Here is a 14,867-nt window from a genome sequence, read left to right on the forward strand (position 1 = left end):
GAACTTTAGAATGGATCTAAAGGGTACTACATGTATATTGACGATCCAGCCTCCTTTATTGTGATATTTTTGAATTCAAATTTACGGGTCGCTTGCTCTCATTTAGACTAAGTTGATACGATCCTCATATATGGCCTCTTGTTGAATCAAAGCATACGAGGGTCAATCAAAAAATACGAAGACTTTTGTCATAGCTATGTTACTTAACGTCATATCATTACTAAATTTGGTAGGCATAATTTAGCAATAGTTTCAAACAATCTGCAAGAAAAAAATTAATAAATTCCTTTATTTCTAAGAATTATTTAGAATCTAATCCTGAAAAAATAAGGTCACGGCGCACGGTCAAGATTTGTGTTATGTCAACCATAAACCATATAATGTTAAACGTAATATCTCTTTAAATAGGGCTCAAAACCAAATAACATTGAAACCTCAAATTAAGTATAGTCATGGTATTCTATATACCAAATAATGACAGGATAAATTGTTTTGTCAAACAGATATTAGTAACTAAAGACAGATAGTCCTCTTTAGAACTGACAGAAAATATCGACGTCGCCGGACGTCACGGCGCAACGAGAAGTACAAACAAAATAGATTTAACTCACAAAAAAGCCGATACAAGCTATGAAAATGCTAAATGGTGCAAAAGATAAGGCAACAATTATTTGCAAGTTTGTGTTTAACTGTAATAAATTTTTTGGGGGTGGTGGTAATTGTATTTTGAATATAAAACAGTCCGAAAGAGAGTAAACTATCTGTAAATATTTGGTCAAAAAATAGTAACGTCAACCGACGTTCAGGGTTATCCCTACTGTACATTAAGAGATACACGGTTAGAAAATGAAAAATGTGAAGAATTTACATATGATTCTTGAATAAATGTGTGAAAATAAGATGTTAAGTGGTTCAGTGCCATTTTAAATTGTAAGGACAAAGGCACAAGAGACTAAGAGCGATTTCAAGATGGGGAATATCTATAAACTGTGCGTGTTTTATCTTGACGTCATGTTTTGAACGTTACCGTGCGCCGTGGTGACAAAACATGTTGTTTTTAAAAAGGGGTAATAAAAATATCGTGTCATCAAATGGACTAAAACTTCGCATATCAATAACATAAGTGTTGGTGCACAGATTAATCTGTTAAGTATGACTTTCATGAAAAATATATGATAGACAGCCACATTGTCTTCATATTTTTTGATTGACCCTCGTATAAATCCTCGCATTATAATTAACGAGCCAATATATATGCATTATACTTTTAAGACTTTTTTTTCTACTCGAGATGTTTTATAATGTACATAGTGTATATATATATATATATATATATATATATATATATATATATATATATATATATATATATATATATATATATATATATATATATATATATATATATATATATATATATATATTAAGAAAACACTGCAAGAACACAAGACAGGGATAACAAGAAACTTCAAAGTACATATAAAGAATTTATTTAAATTACTCTTAGATATTTAGCTCAGCTTTATACTAATTTAAGATTATATCAATTCTGACAAAACTGGAGCGTTTCTGTAATTTATGACCAGCCCTTTGTGACTAGGTCTGTGCATGGTTCTGTGGTTATGGGCGTTAGGCCTGTAAGCGAGAGGTCGCTGGTTCAAATCCCGCTGTTGTCACTCGAATTTGTGTGTTGTGCACTTGGACAAGGCAACTTATAGATCTACATTGTCTCAGTCAACCCAGCCGAAGTTGGGGTTTAACCTATGATTGAATATAGTGTCCATTCCATGAGGAGGCAACTTTCATCTGCTCAGAACCACGGAAACCGGGGATATGCACCGACCCTATGTACCTAATGGCACGGAGAAGGATTTAACTAACTGATACAAAGTGGGATACCGGAAGGTTTATGTTTTCTTTTTATTATTTATTCTATTTATCGAATATTTATTTGTATTTAAACTCATTTATCATTTTATTTAGCAAAATAACAGCAAATGTTTTCCAACTCGATTTTATTAAGTGAAATCAATAAAATGTACATTTTACATGATAGCTCACATATGATATTGAATTTTTTTCACATGACCTCTGTCAAATTCGGTAACATAGAGGTTATCTCCCACGTCGACATATAGACCGTATGGATGCAGCATGTCACATTTGTCAATAAAGCAGAGAAAATGTCCATTCTGATCAACAATATGGATACGGTTGTTGTCATAGTCTGCTACTAGTATCTGGCTCTGGCTGTCTGTACTGATTCCGACTGGATCAAATGATTTCTCAGAAGTGGATTCGGAATCAGGACCAGTGTATTCAAATCGGAGCTTACCGGCCTGATTAACAACCACTACTGCACAGGCTTCGATATCTATGACACAGATGTTCAAATTCCGATTTTCACAGATGGCACCAAGCTGGGCTGTTGAAAAGAGAGGTTTGCCTTCGTCATCTAACTGAATGATTTGTTTCTCGGTGGAGCCAGAGTAACGGACAATTTGCGATTGTTTTTTATCATCGCGAATCAAAGTAACCAAAAGGTCCCCAGATAAGGTATTGCACACATTTAGAGGTCTCCATGTCAATAGTTTGACCACTTTTTCTATCCGGTTTCCTTTTATTACATTCACACTTCTATCATAGTAATCAGTATAAACCAGATCTTCACTCACTGACAATGCTATGTCTGAGGGTACATTCCATGACTTGGTTTTGATAGAATCCAGCAGTTCTCCCTGGATGTTGTAAAGTTTTATGAAACTGCTATTACCAGTAGTCCACATTCTTTTATCACTCACGCACATAACTCTATACAGACAAGAATATCCCGTATTTGTACATGATAAAATTTTTGGTTGAGCTAGAAGAGGCTTGTCTAAAGGAGGGGACGTAACTCCCGGATGTTCGATTAAGTCACCATGTTCTGTTGTGATACTCCCTGATGACAGCGATCCAAACTGCTCACACAGTTGCTCTTTGTTGATATATTGGATACAGAAACTAGGAAATGTAATTTTAAGCTTTGGAATGGAACTTTGAAAACTATCTTTCTTAGAATTGTATGCAGATACAAGATAGAAATCATCTGAATCCAGCACATTATTGAGATCACTGATATTGTGCGTGATCTCTGCTATTACGTTGTTGATTTGACTCTCCTGCTTTTCCATGGCAGCCAAATATTTTTTATGCATATTACTTATTTCTGATTTGTTCCTTTCGATAATCGTCTCTATTTCTCTATGTAAGTCTTTTCCACGCTGTTCTATTTCATTGGACAATTCCAGAAAGCCTTCATTCATAGTAGTTATTTGATGTTTGATTTTTGACACAACCTCGTGGCATTTTGGTAAAAAGGAGTTCTCCAATTCTTCTAGATCTTGTTGTAAGATTTCTTTTTTTCTCTGGAAAGTTATCATTATGTCATCTGCTTTATGTCCTAAATGATCATACGAGGAAACGCATCGAGTACAAATTGGAATGTTGCATTGTTCACAATGGAGATCGCATTGTTTGGGTGTGTGTTTGGAACATGTAGGAAAAATTGGAATAAACTTACGCCGCTCAAATGGCACAACTTTATGGTCTTTGGATTCATCTAAGAGATGGTTCCCAACACATCTCGCACAAATGTAGAAGCGACAGACTTCGCAGTAAAATGCAGGACCGGAAGTTCCACACAACTTACATCGTAAGACTTCCTGTGCACATTTCCGAGGGTCCATGGTCTTATAGTTACAATGTACTTGCAGATTACAATCTGGAAAAGTTATGGATGAAGAACATTTAACACTGTAACATATTTGACATGTGAAAATACATACATAGGCATTTAACTTATGTTTGCATGACATATATAAAAGTTAGCAACACGTACCAAAAGATATACATACTTGTGATACGGAATTTCAGAGAAAATATTAGTTGCCAATTTACAAACCTAAAGCTTAAAAATGTGAAAAAAACCCAGATCCTTCCAGTTCCCTTAATGGCATCTACTGAATCAATGATACATGAGATGTGTGTAGTAGTTAAATTAGATAAATTAGACTTTGAGATGGCAAGATCTAGGTTAATCAAAACAAATCGTAATAGTTTAACAAGGTCGCAATTCTATTGGCTATTTTACAAGGAAGAAAAACTGCTTGATATCGTGTATACGTTATACATTTGATACTTAAGTCATGGTGTCAAACTATGTAGACATCAGCTAGCGAGATTAAACTGGTTATATTATAGATAACGTTCATATGACACACTAAGTTGCTTACTACTTAATATGTCCTTATTATCACCCAATTAGATAATTATCAAAGTTCTTTAGGGATAGCCAAATGACATAAGTCACTTTCTTTTCCAACAATGTTAAGACACTATTGCAAAAACAAATCTACTTCGTTTAATATATGAAAAGTGCATTATATTCATCGAAAATGGTAGAAGAGGATGTTCTTGTGTAATTCACAATGCGACACAATTACAAAAACTTCCGTCTTCCATATACGTTATGAACGATACTTATCATCTCATGATTAAATGCTATTTTAAATGTGTTTTATTTCTATTCATATAGAATCCATATATACTGAGCAATTATATCACGAAAGACTCACTATATATAATCAGTAACTAGTTTTTATTTTTATCACATGTTTATCTTAATATACGGTGGATATCACTCATGGGATACATTTTTGATATTCCACTGTGTGTTCTTACGCCACTTGATGATATAATTAACATTACATAGGTTTGGGCGATTGATTAACATAAGAATGAAAAAGTAAAAAATAAACCAAAAGAACAAACCAAAAACAGTTGAAAAGTATTAAGCGCACATATTCCGCTTGCATAAGTAGTTCTTATAAAAACTTGAAGTTTGGTTTAGTATTTATGTAACATTTTACTCAGTTTTATTTCAATTCATTTACCATAAAAGATGCAAACATACATAAAATACACTTCGACCTGTTAATTCAAGAATGCACATTTTGTCTCACGCGTAAGAATTTCGATCGAAAGATCGATTCATTAATGATCTCGATGAACTGACTTCAATCATAAGAAGATGCTCCATGAACTGACCTCGATCTATTGATGTTGCATAATAGTCGCTAGGAAGACGGCTTGATTTATAAACAAGGTTACGTTATTATGCGACCTCAGTATCAAGTTATGATGGCATTCAATGTTTTTCAGTCGCATTAAATTATTTTAATACAACTCTTTCTTTGTTTACGTGTTAATGCTCTCTGAAGAGCCATACTCAGTATTCTGTAGAAGAAGAAGATACATTAACATTTAATAATTACGTTAAAAATATAAAACTAGACAAGGAGTTTACGAACGGCTTTCCCCAAATTTATTTTAAAATTAAATTTGTTGACGGTTTATAAATGATGAAATTATGGTGTAGAGATTCAAAATATTCTAGATATTGTAAAAATACAGTACTTTTTAAAATTATTTTACATCAAACTGATCATGTTGATTCCTTCTAGCTATCAATATATCATTACTGCCGATCATTCCTTTAAAAGGAATACTTGTTTTAACTCATATTGGAAATCAATATATGCCATGTATACTGGTCTCATATTCAAGATTGATCAATTTTGTTCTTTGTTGTTGGAATTTATTAATTGCATATTTTGTTGCAAACACCGATGGAATTCTATAAGAAGCTAGGAAAATACTTGTAATAAAATGTTATTATACAGAGTCGAAAAACATCAGTACAGAGCTAGCTGCCTTACTTGACAATTGACTGGTGAGTTCACAAGTTATGTGGGGTTAGAGATGAATAATCCTGTCTGCTTAGTACTGTCGGCAAATTTTAAAGTGAAGTTTGAGTGTTCATACAAACTACCTACTTTACTTTCACAGACCATGAGTCCTAAATAAAATTTTCCCATACATTACGCAGATTTCATCAGTAGACATTTATTATTTACTGATATTGGAGTAAAAATTTAACTGATTTTTAACTTTTTGTAAATACAAGGGTTGATCCAAAAGTAAAGTCACACTATGCACCACGTTTCACGCTGGCGATGTATTGTATAAAATGATACATCAAAACTTTCCTTATTAAAATTCTGATTTAAAGTAAAATTTTGATTAAATTTCGTTGAACACTTAACAAGATATTGAATGTTTGTAGGATGATATATACGTGACATCGCCGCGTCATGAATTCAAGTCATTTTAAAGGTTTGTATTTATGCATAAACTACGTGCTTCCAAAATTTGAAAAAGACCAAAGCAACACAATATTTTGAAACAGATATATCATACCGGTATACTTTTTCTAACTGCTATAAAAATTTAGGGACAGTTACCGTCCATTTCGGACATATACGCAATGCCCTTTTTCTCTAGATCAAGGGATAAAAATACTGGACATGCCAATAGTGATAAAGGCATATTTTGCTTCGATGGATAGATATCATAAGAAAATGTACTGGAACTGACATATCAATCTAAAATTGAGAGCGAATGAAAAGGGTTCCCTTAAAGTTGTTCCAGTATTTAATAAAAGCATATACGTTTATAAATAAATTAAATAGACAGAAGGTATTCGCTCTGATAGAAAGTTGAATCTAGAATATTACGTCATGATCTGTATCATAAAGCTACGTTCATGACTTCTTGAAGAGACCTTGACAAACTGATCGAACATTAAATAATATCCATTATAATACCCCATCGATCACAAAAATAGTAATTAGTTACTTTATGAATAAAAAGTTTTAGATAGAGCATCGTGGCCAATTTTTATAGAATACCAAATTCACTATCCTTGCGTCACGCTCTAAAAATACATTATCTTCAGAAAAATTTATCATAATGCAGTTAATTTTTTAGATCTGAACTGAACTAGGTAGATATCTCAAAGCATAAGTTTTTTGTCACTTTACGCGGATTTTTCACGATTTTATTGCATCTGTGACATTACTTTTTGATCAACCCTGGTACTATGCTAAAACCTAAAAAGTGAAGAAAAAAAATTTCATCAAAGAATTATATGAAATTGTGAGTCATATTTGATTTTATATTATTCCCCTATGATTCAACATTTTAAAAAGTGTTTCAGGTACATTGAATTGAGTTCATAAGATATATTTCTTCGCACTCATTGGCAGTATTGACGTCAAAAATAACTATTCTTCTAAATTGGCACTTTAAAAAAAATATAAATATAGTATAATATAAATAAATATAATAGACATATAGAGTGCAGATTTGAACTCTCGAGTTTTAGATAAAATAAATCTTTGATAAAATTGTTTTGATTGTTTAATCCTGAACACTTAGTATTTATGACACCAACTGAAATTTTAGCACCCCACATACTGAGGTATGCATATAAAAAAAAATGAGTAGACGGTTATTAGATCGACAATAAATGGGACATCCGGGGACATACAGGTCTCGGACTACATTTACACTGATCTCGATAACTGCCCGGTATCTCACTTTATCTTGACAGCTCACGCTCAGATAAGCTGATTAAAACAAATATCCTTGTAAGGCATTAAAAAAAAAGATCATATTTTAAACAGACCCCTTTAAATAATGTATAGCCCTTGCATTCATCTTAAATGGTATAAAACAAACTGGAGGAAAAAGAACGAATCAGAAAAATTCAATTTTTCACTCACCGACATCTTTAGCATACACATATTCGATAAGTTTAACAGAGTACACCAAAATTTAAGATACAGATTATTTGTTTTCAAAGATTTTTGGATTTCTGATGAGCAATACTGTTTAAAGTTTTATACAATTTCTGTTGGTTATGCTGTTTATACCTTAATATATACATGTATGTGCATTTTTCTGTTAATAGAGATCAACGTACCGTGGTTAAACTTCACATGTGGCCTGTTGAAAGGGAATTAAGAGAGAGAGAGAGAGAGAGAGAGAGAGAGAGAGAGATACGCCACGTACAAAGACGGGGAATAGATAGTTGAGCATCATTTAAAGAAAACAATCAACCCATCCAAACACAAAGCAAATTAAAACTCATTTATTTAATGCATGCTTGATTCTAATTGGAAAATTGATATATTTTGAACACATAGCACAAATCCATGACATAAATTTATATTACTCGATGGTATATTTATGCAAATCAGCCTTTTTTCACTTAGAAAAACAGGACATGACACTTTGTATGATTATTTAATTTTGAGTGTTATTGGACACAAAGAAACTAGCTTAATGAATATATTCATTATTTTTTATATTGAATTTTTTTCACTTTACCAGTGGAATATTCGGTTACAAAGAGGTTGTCTCTATTGTCCACACATAAACCGTATGGCTTATGTAAATCCCAATTGTCTATGTATTGGAGAAATTGTCCGTTCTGGTCTAGAATGTGGATACATTCGTTGGTATTGTCAGCTATCAGGATTCGACTCTGACTGTCTGTACAGACACCTATCGGATAAAACGGTTCTTTTTTTGGCGAGGGAGGACCAGTGTATTTGAAGCGTAGTTTACCGGCCTCATTTACTACCACCACCGCACAGGCTGTCCCATCGACCACACAGACATCTAGATTCTTGTTTTCAGCTACGTAATTAATGGACCATTGTGGTGGAGAAAAATATAAAGGTTGAGCTTTGCTATCAAATAGAAAGGTTTGTTGTTCTTTTGAATATGCGCAACGCACAACTTTTGTTCGTTCTTTACTACCCCCAAGCATAGTAACCAAGAGGTCGCCTGCGACTGTACTATTTACACGAAGTGGTCTCCATCGTTGTGATTTCATCACTTCTAATACCTGTGTATTCTTTACCATGTTCACAGTTTTGTCAAAGAAATCAGCATAAACTAGATGCCCACTCTTTGACACTGTTATATCTCGTGGGTCATTACCTGATTTTGTTCGGATTGATTCCAATAGTTCTCCTTTAAGATTGTAAAGTTTTATAATATTGCTATCACCACGAGTCCATATTTGTTCATCAGTTGTACATGTTACACTTAACAGAAGTTCAAAGTCTGTATCAATGGTTGTGATAACATGTGGTTGCTCAAGAAAAGGACTTGGATAAGCAACCGAAGAAAGCGATGCAGCCCTGGGAATCTCTATTTTGCAGGTATTTTCCTTATCTTCAACATAGAATTCTGACAATATTCCAAACTGTTGATTTAGATCTTCCGTGTTTATTTTCTTCGAGGAAAAACAAGGAAACTTAGCAGGGAGAGAAAGGGGCAATTTTCGAAATCCATCATTTTTAGATTTGTAAGCAGAGACAAGGTAGACATCATTCGAGTCTAGCATTTTCTTCAGTGTAACTATTATCTGTGTGATCAAAGAAATACTCTGCGTGATTTCTTTTTTGTGTGTCTCTAAAATAGCCTTATATATGATTTCCATTTGGTTAATTTCATTTTTTTTCTTTCTTATTATCTCGTCAATTTCTCTGTGCCACTCCTCACCCCTTTTGGAGATAGCAGTTGTCAAACTCTTGGAATGTCGTTCAAGTTCAGCTTTCTGTACTGGAATAGTTGCTGCAATCTCATGATACTTTGGAATGAGAGATATTTCAAGTTCGTGTAAATCTTTTTCTAAGATTCCTTTCTTCGTGTCAAAGATAGTCATTATGTCGATTGCTTTATGTCCTAGATGTACATTAGATGAAACACATTGTGTGCAAATCGGAATGTCGCACTGTTCACAGTGGAGTTCACATTGCTTTTTCGTATGCATTAAGCAATAAGGGTACTCAAAAGTATGTCCTCTTTGCCTAATTGGTACGACTTTATGTTGTTTAGATTCATCTAACAGATGTTCCCCTGCACATCTCTTACAAAGGTTGATGTGACAGATGTCACAATAATATTGGGGATTAGGAGTCTCACACAAGTAACATCTTAGGGCATCCTGTGCACTTTTCTTAGGATCCATGATCTTGCGTAAATGTAGAATATGTTAAAAGGTAAAGTCTGAAAAACGAGGAGATATTTTGTAAAATTCTTTGAAAAGCGTTAACTATTGCTTTAGAATAATAACAAAATACGACAGCTGTCTCCATTTGGTCACCAATTAGCTCACCTGAGCCAAAGGTTTAAGTGCGATTTCTGATTACCTCTTATTCGCTGTCTGTCCGACCGTCTGCCTATATGTCTGCCTGACAGTTTGTAACCTTTTGCATATTTGCCATCTTCTCAAACCATGGGGTCTAAAATTAACCAAACTTACTACAAAACTTTCTTATAGATTGTTAATTATAAATTGTTAAAATTAAAGGCGAAATCTGTTTCAAAAGGAAGATAAATATGTGACAGCGAAAAAGGGTTTGTGTTTAAAATAATCTTCTTCACAAGAATCTCTAATCCAGAAATTTTAATAATTACACAAAGATTGAATTTGAATTGAAAGTTTAAATCTTTAAAACCATGCATGGTCCACGGAAAAACTTTGAGGCCTCAACAAGGGTTAAAAGTTAAATTCAGAAATATACACCTTATAGGGGGAATTTAAAAAAATCTTTTTTTCAACAATTACAATGCTACAATTCTATGTGATTACTATGCCAGCGTCCTAGGTTAGTATAAAGTGCAAAATATCAAAATCGTGACCCCAGGACTAATTCTGGGACTTCAACAGGGGTTTAAATTTTAACAAAGAAATATTAAGGGAAAATGATTAAAAACCTTTTCCTGAAAAAAAATCCACGCTACGTTAAGTGTTATTAATATGTAAGCATCCTCATGTCTTCGTATCATTATAATCAGGTCACATTGACATTTACGTACTTTTTGGGATTATTTATAGTTTATTTCTAACTTTCATCTTGATACAATGAGACCTAGAATTAGTAGATTGGTGGGTTGATCCAGCTTAGATCTTGTCAAATATTGAAATATATTATGAGAGTTTATTTGAGTTTTACAAAATGTTAGAAGAGTATCATATTTTGATAAAGTGGGAAAAAATACAAGAGATTAATTTGGCCCATGAGTCTCATATTATTTTTATTAATTTGAGGAACAAATGAAAAAATCTACATCTCATTTTGCACAAATACTATGAATTGACAATTTTCCCGTAACTTGAATGAACTTTCCTGCAAAGTCAAAAAGTATTTATTTGCTAAAATAAGGCTTTGTGAAATTTAAAACTAAATAATAGTGGACAGCCAATACAGTAACTATTGCTAATCAATCCTTACGTTCAACAGCGCTTGGCGTTTCAGCATGGCTTTCAGCAAGAGGGTGAACATTTACGCATTTCGACAGAAATGGCAATAAAGGAATAAAAAAAGATGGAGCCAAAATATAAGTGCGACCTACATATCTAGATCTTTCAAGTATTTTTATTTCCATTTTTTGTAACATGCAGGCGCCTGATTTAAATATAACGCTCCTAGATCGAACTTAGTGTAGATATTTCTTAACGCTGTAAAGAGTAAACATACTTTACTTGTCAGGTGTATGATCATGTTCATGAATTATTTTCACCATCTGTTTATTTTGAAAACTAACTTCCAATTCCAATGCTGTCATTCAAAATCACGCGATGTAGATAAAATTTTAGAATTCTAGTTAATAAGATAAAAACTTTGAATTTCGGCACATCTTATAAACGCAATCACGAGGTTATACATACAGGAAAGAGATTCAAACTTTCAGTACATGGTCAACTTCCAATCATTTGTGAACAGTGTTTCAAAAAAGGTTTCTGCAAACTTGATTCTGTTGATGCAGTGTTACCGGTTAATCATTATCAATTCGACTAATCTTCAAAATGCTCTTAAGAACATTTACATCTGATTGTAATGAACAATAACCAAAATATTTAATACAAGTACTTTGCAGAAAAGGATAGTTAACTAATCACATGAAATAATCTTAAATTAGAGAGAAAGTTAATCGTTTATATTTCAATATGTCTTTTGCATTTGCTTAGCCTAGACATCGTTACTATAGGATCAAATTGAAAAACCTAATACGTATTGACAAATGAGCAAGGGAAGTCTTTGAAAAAAGTAAGCAGATATTCCAAATTATGCATACAAAATAATAGGTAAGATTTTATCCAGAAATACCCAATATTTATTAATAAGTAAATAATCGAAATGTATACCGTATTCGAAGTAACAAATGCAATATGAGTGTTAAATACTCTTACCGTGAAAAACCAAACGTGTCGGTTGCACACTTCTACTCGTCCTGTTCTAGTGTCGTGTGAATAAGTCGCATGACGCAAACATTATCCTTGACAATTGATTCGCTTTCACGATAAGAACATGGCACCATCACGTTTAAACCGAAACAGTTTTTAATCATTTGTTTTATGCATCATAAGAACGAGACTCTGTGTTGAAGTGGGACTGTCTCATTGTATTTATTTGTAACAATAACTTCAAAATGATTTTAAACCATATTTTGGTTATCCAGTATATTTGTATATGCATTAAAGCAAACCCAGAGGAAAGTGTTAAACAGTACAAATTCCTCCCACATAAAAGCACACAATTATTATTATTTTCTATATATGCGATTCCACCCTAATTCATCAGTTATATAATGGTATTGTACATGTACATGTACATTGAAGTGGCCGTTGACATAATATTAAAAAAAATATATCATTAATTTTTTTATAAATTTATATTGACACTGGCCACTCATTAAAAAACCCACAAATCCTTACTTCTGGGTATACTGAATATGAATACTGTGTATGCTGTGTATAATGTTTTGTAAGTTTAATGATAAAAAAAATGAAATCATAATTTGAAAACGTTTTTGACTTAGTTAAAAAATTAATGTTGATCAAAGTACATATAACTAAAAAAATGATATGTGTACTAGATTCACCGTAAAGTCATAGAAACTCATGGTAAATTAACAACACAGCAGGAGTAATGTCTTACACGTATAAACCACCTTATCAAATCTTTGGATGAGATAATAAGATATTGCGCAGGTTGTTACCGAATTAGGACAAGAGAGTTTAATTACTTCAAAAAGAAAAGAAAATACAGTTCTCCTTTTTATGGTCGATGATAAAATTTCATTTATCTAATAACTAATCAAATAGGCAATTTAGTGATTTTTTGGATAAAAGTTATCAATACTATAAGGATAATATATTCTAAGGCGAGGCAAACTACTGACAAACAAGTTGAACATAAGTCGAAGGAATTTCAGATTATTCATACCCTAGCCCCAGGTGCCAATATTGATTCTCATGATAGTTTCTGTACAAGAAGACCTGCATACCTTTTATGGTCAATTGTTTATAATATTTTGGTTTATTTATTATATTCATACAAAAAGTACATTTACCAAATGATGATTTTTGTTGAGGTTGTCCGAGTGACCCAGAGGACATAAAGAATATCATATGTTTACAATACGGCTACATTTATTATCACTTCTTCCCCAAATGCAAAGCCTCAACACTTGCCCCATGGGCTGTGATTCTCACAGTTTAAAAACAGTTCACTAACTGCCCCGCCTTAAGACTTGAATCACCGACACAGGGGCCATGAACTTCATAATTTAGAGAAAAAGCTTCATAGACATTATAAGCGTGCATTAAGCTTTTCTGAAATATATATGGAAGTAGAATCAATTTTAACGCATTTTCACTATATGACCATATCAGCTAGCCGTTTGGCCTTAATCCCTGTTCCAGAAACAATAAATTTAGCAATTTAGATAGAAAGCTTCATGTACATCATAAATGTTCATTAATTTTTCTCAATGCATATTTAAATGATTTTCTAAGAGTTAAAACATTAAATTTTCACTCTATGACCATATCGGCTATGTACCAGGGTCTGAACCTCTGACCCTGTGACCATGAATTTCACAATTCAGGTAAAAAGCTTTAGAACAATGAATTTAGTGTTTTGTCAATTACATTAGGGAGTAGAGAAGAACATATTTTGTTATATGTTATACATTTTTCAAAATAAGATTACATTTGTCTCGCTTTAGGGTCGGTGTAATGAAGAATAATGACCCCCGTAGAATAATGACCGGGGTCATTTTTCGACGTAGAATAATGACCCCCCCCCCTTGCTGAAGAATAATTGGATTTTTCTGAAGAAAAAAGATCCAGGGGTTATTTTTATTCATGTTAAACATAAAGAAAAATGACCCCGTAGTAAAATGACCCCCGCTGTAAACAAGAATAGGAATTGGTTACCCCGTATCCAAGATACGACTTTGAAATTACTTGAATTTTCACTCTGTTCAACTGATTTTGAAGTTATAAACACCGAACTTGTAAATAAATCGCTGTATATATTTTTTCATATCGGTAGCAAGCACACACAAAACATTCTTACATTGCCACAAATTGATTGTTAACAGTTACGTCACTTCTCTCGTCGACATATGGGTATATCCCTCTAACTTTTTTTAGAATCGGTAGGACAACGAAGTAGTGCCTCTAAACAAAATAGTTCCTATACTTGCAGAGTGTATATACATTTATTAGGACATTTTAAATTAAAATGCTTGACACATGTCAGAAAAGAGGATTTGCAATTTTGAAAGCAAGTGTCAAAATTGAATTATCATTTTAAGAAAAGAATTGAAACTGTTTGATGTAGTACGAAAGCCGAGAAGGATCATTCGAGATTCGAGATTCAAAATACGAGATTCGAAATACGAGATTCGAGATTCGAAATTCGAGATTCAATATCTAAATTAACCAATCAAATCATGGATCTGAAACCTGTATCCTAGCAACATCAAACTGTTCTAAATAAAGATCATTCGTACATGCTCTTTCCCACAAATAAATGTCTTAATAGCTCTTATATAGTGGTTATAAAATGGTTAAATTAACATTGATGAATTAACCCCACACAGTGTAAACAATT

At 32.8% G+C, this 14,867-nt stretch overlaps 1 protein-coding gene across 1 annotated transcript; it reads right to left on the reverse strand.

The window, feature by feature from the left end:
• Nucleotides 1–2,009: 2,009 nt before the first annotated feature.
• LOC117684119 (E3 ubiquitin-protein ligase TRIM71-like) lies at nucleotides 2,010–4,054 on the reverse strand. The gene is made up of 2 exons (XM_034454935.2): nucleotides 3,944–4,054; nucleotides 2,010–3,763 (listed from the first exon to the last, which is right to left on the reverse strand). Exon 2 carries the CDS (start codon nucleotides 3,726–3,728, stop codon nucleotides 2,058–2,060), a length of 1,671 nt encoding a protein of 556 aa, XP_034310826.2. The 5' UTR covers nucleotides 3,729–3,763; nucleotides 3,944–4,054; the 3' UTR covers nucleotides 2,010–2,057.
• Between the last annotated feature and the right edge of the window lie 10,813 nt (nucleotides 4,055–14,867).

This window comes from Magallana gigas, chromosome 10 (assembly GCF_963853765.1).
Source record: "Magallana gigas chromosome 10, xbMagGiga1.1, whole genome shotgun sequence".
Taxonomy (NCBI): Eukaryota; Metazoa; Mollusca; class Bivalvia; order Ostreida; family Ostreidae; genus Magallana; species Magallana gigas.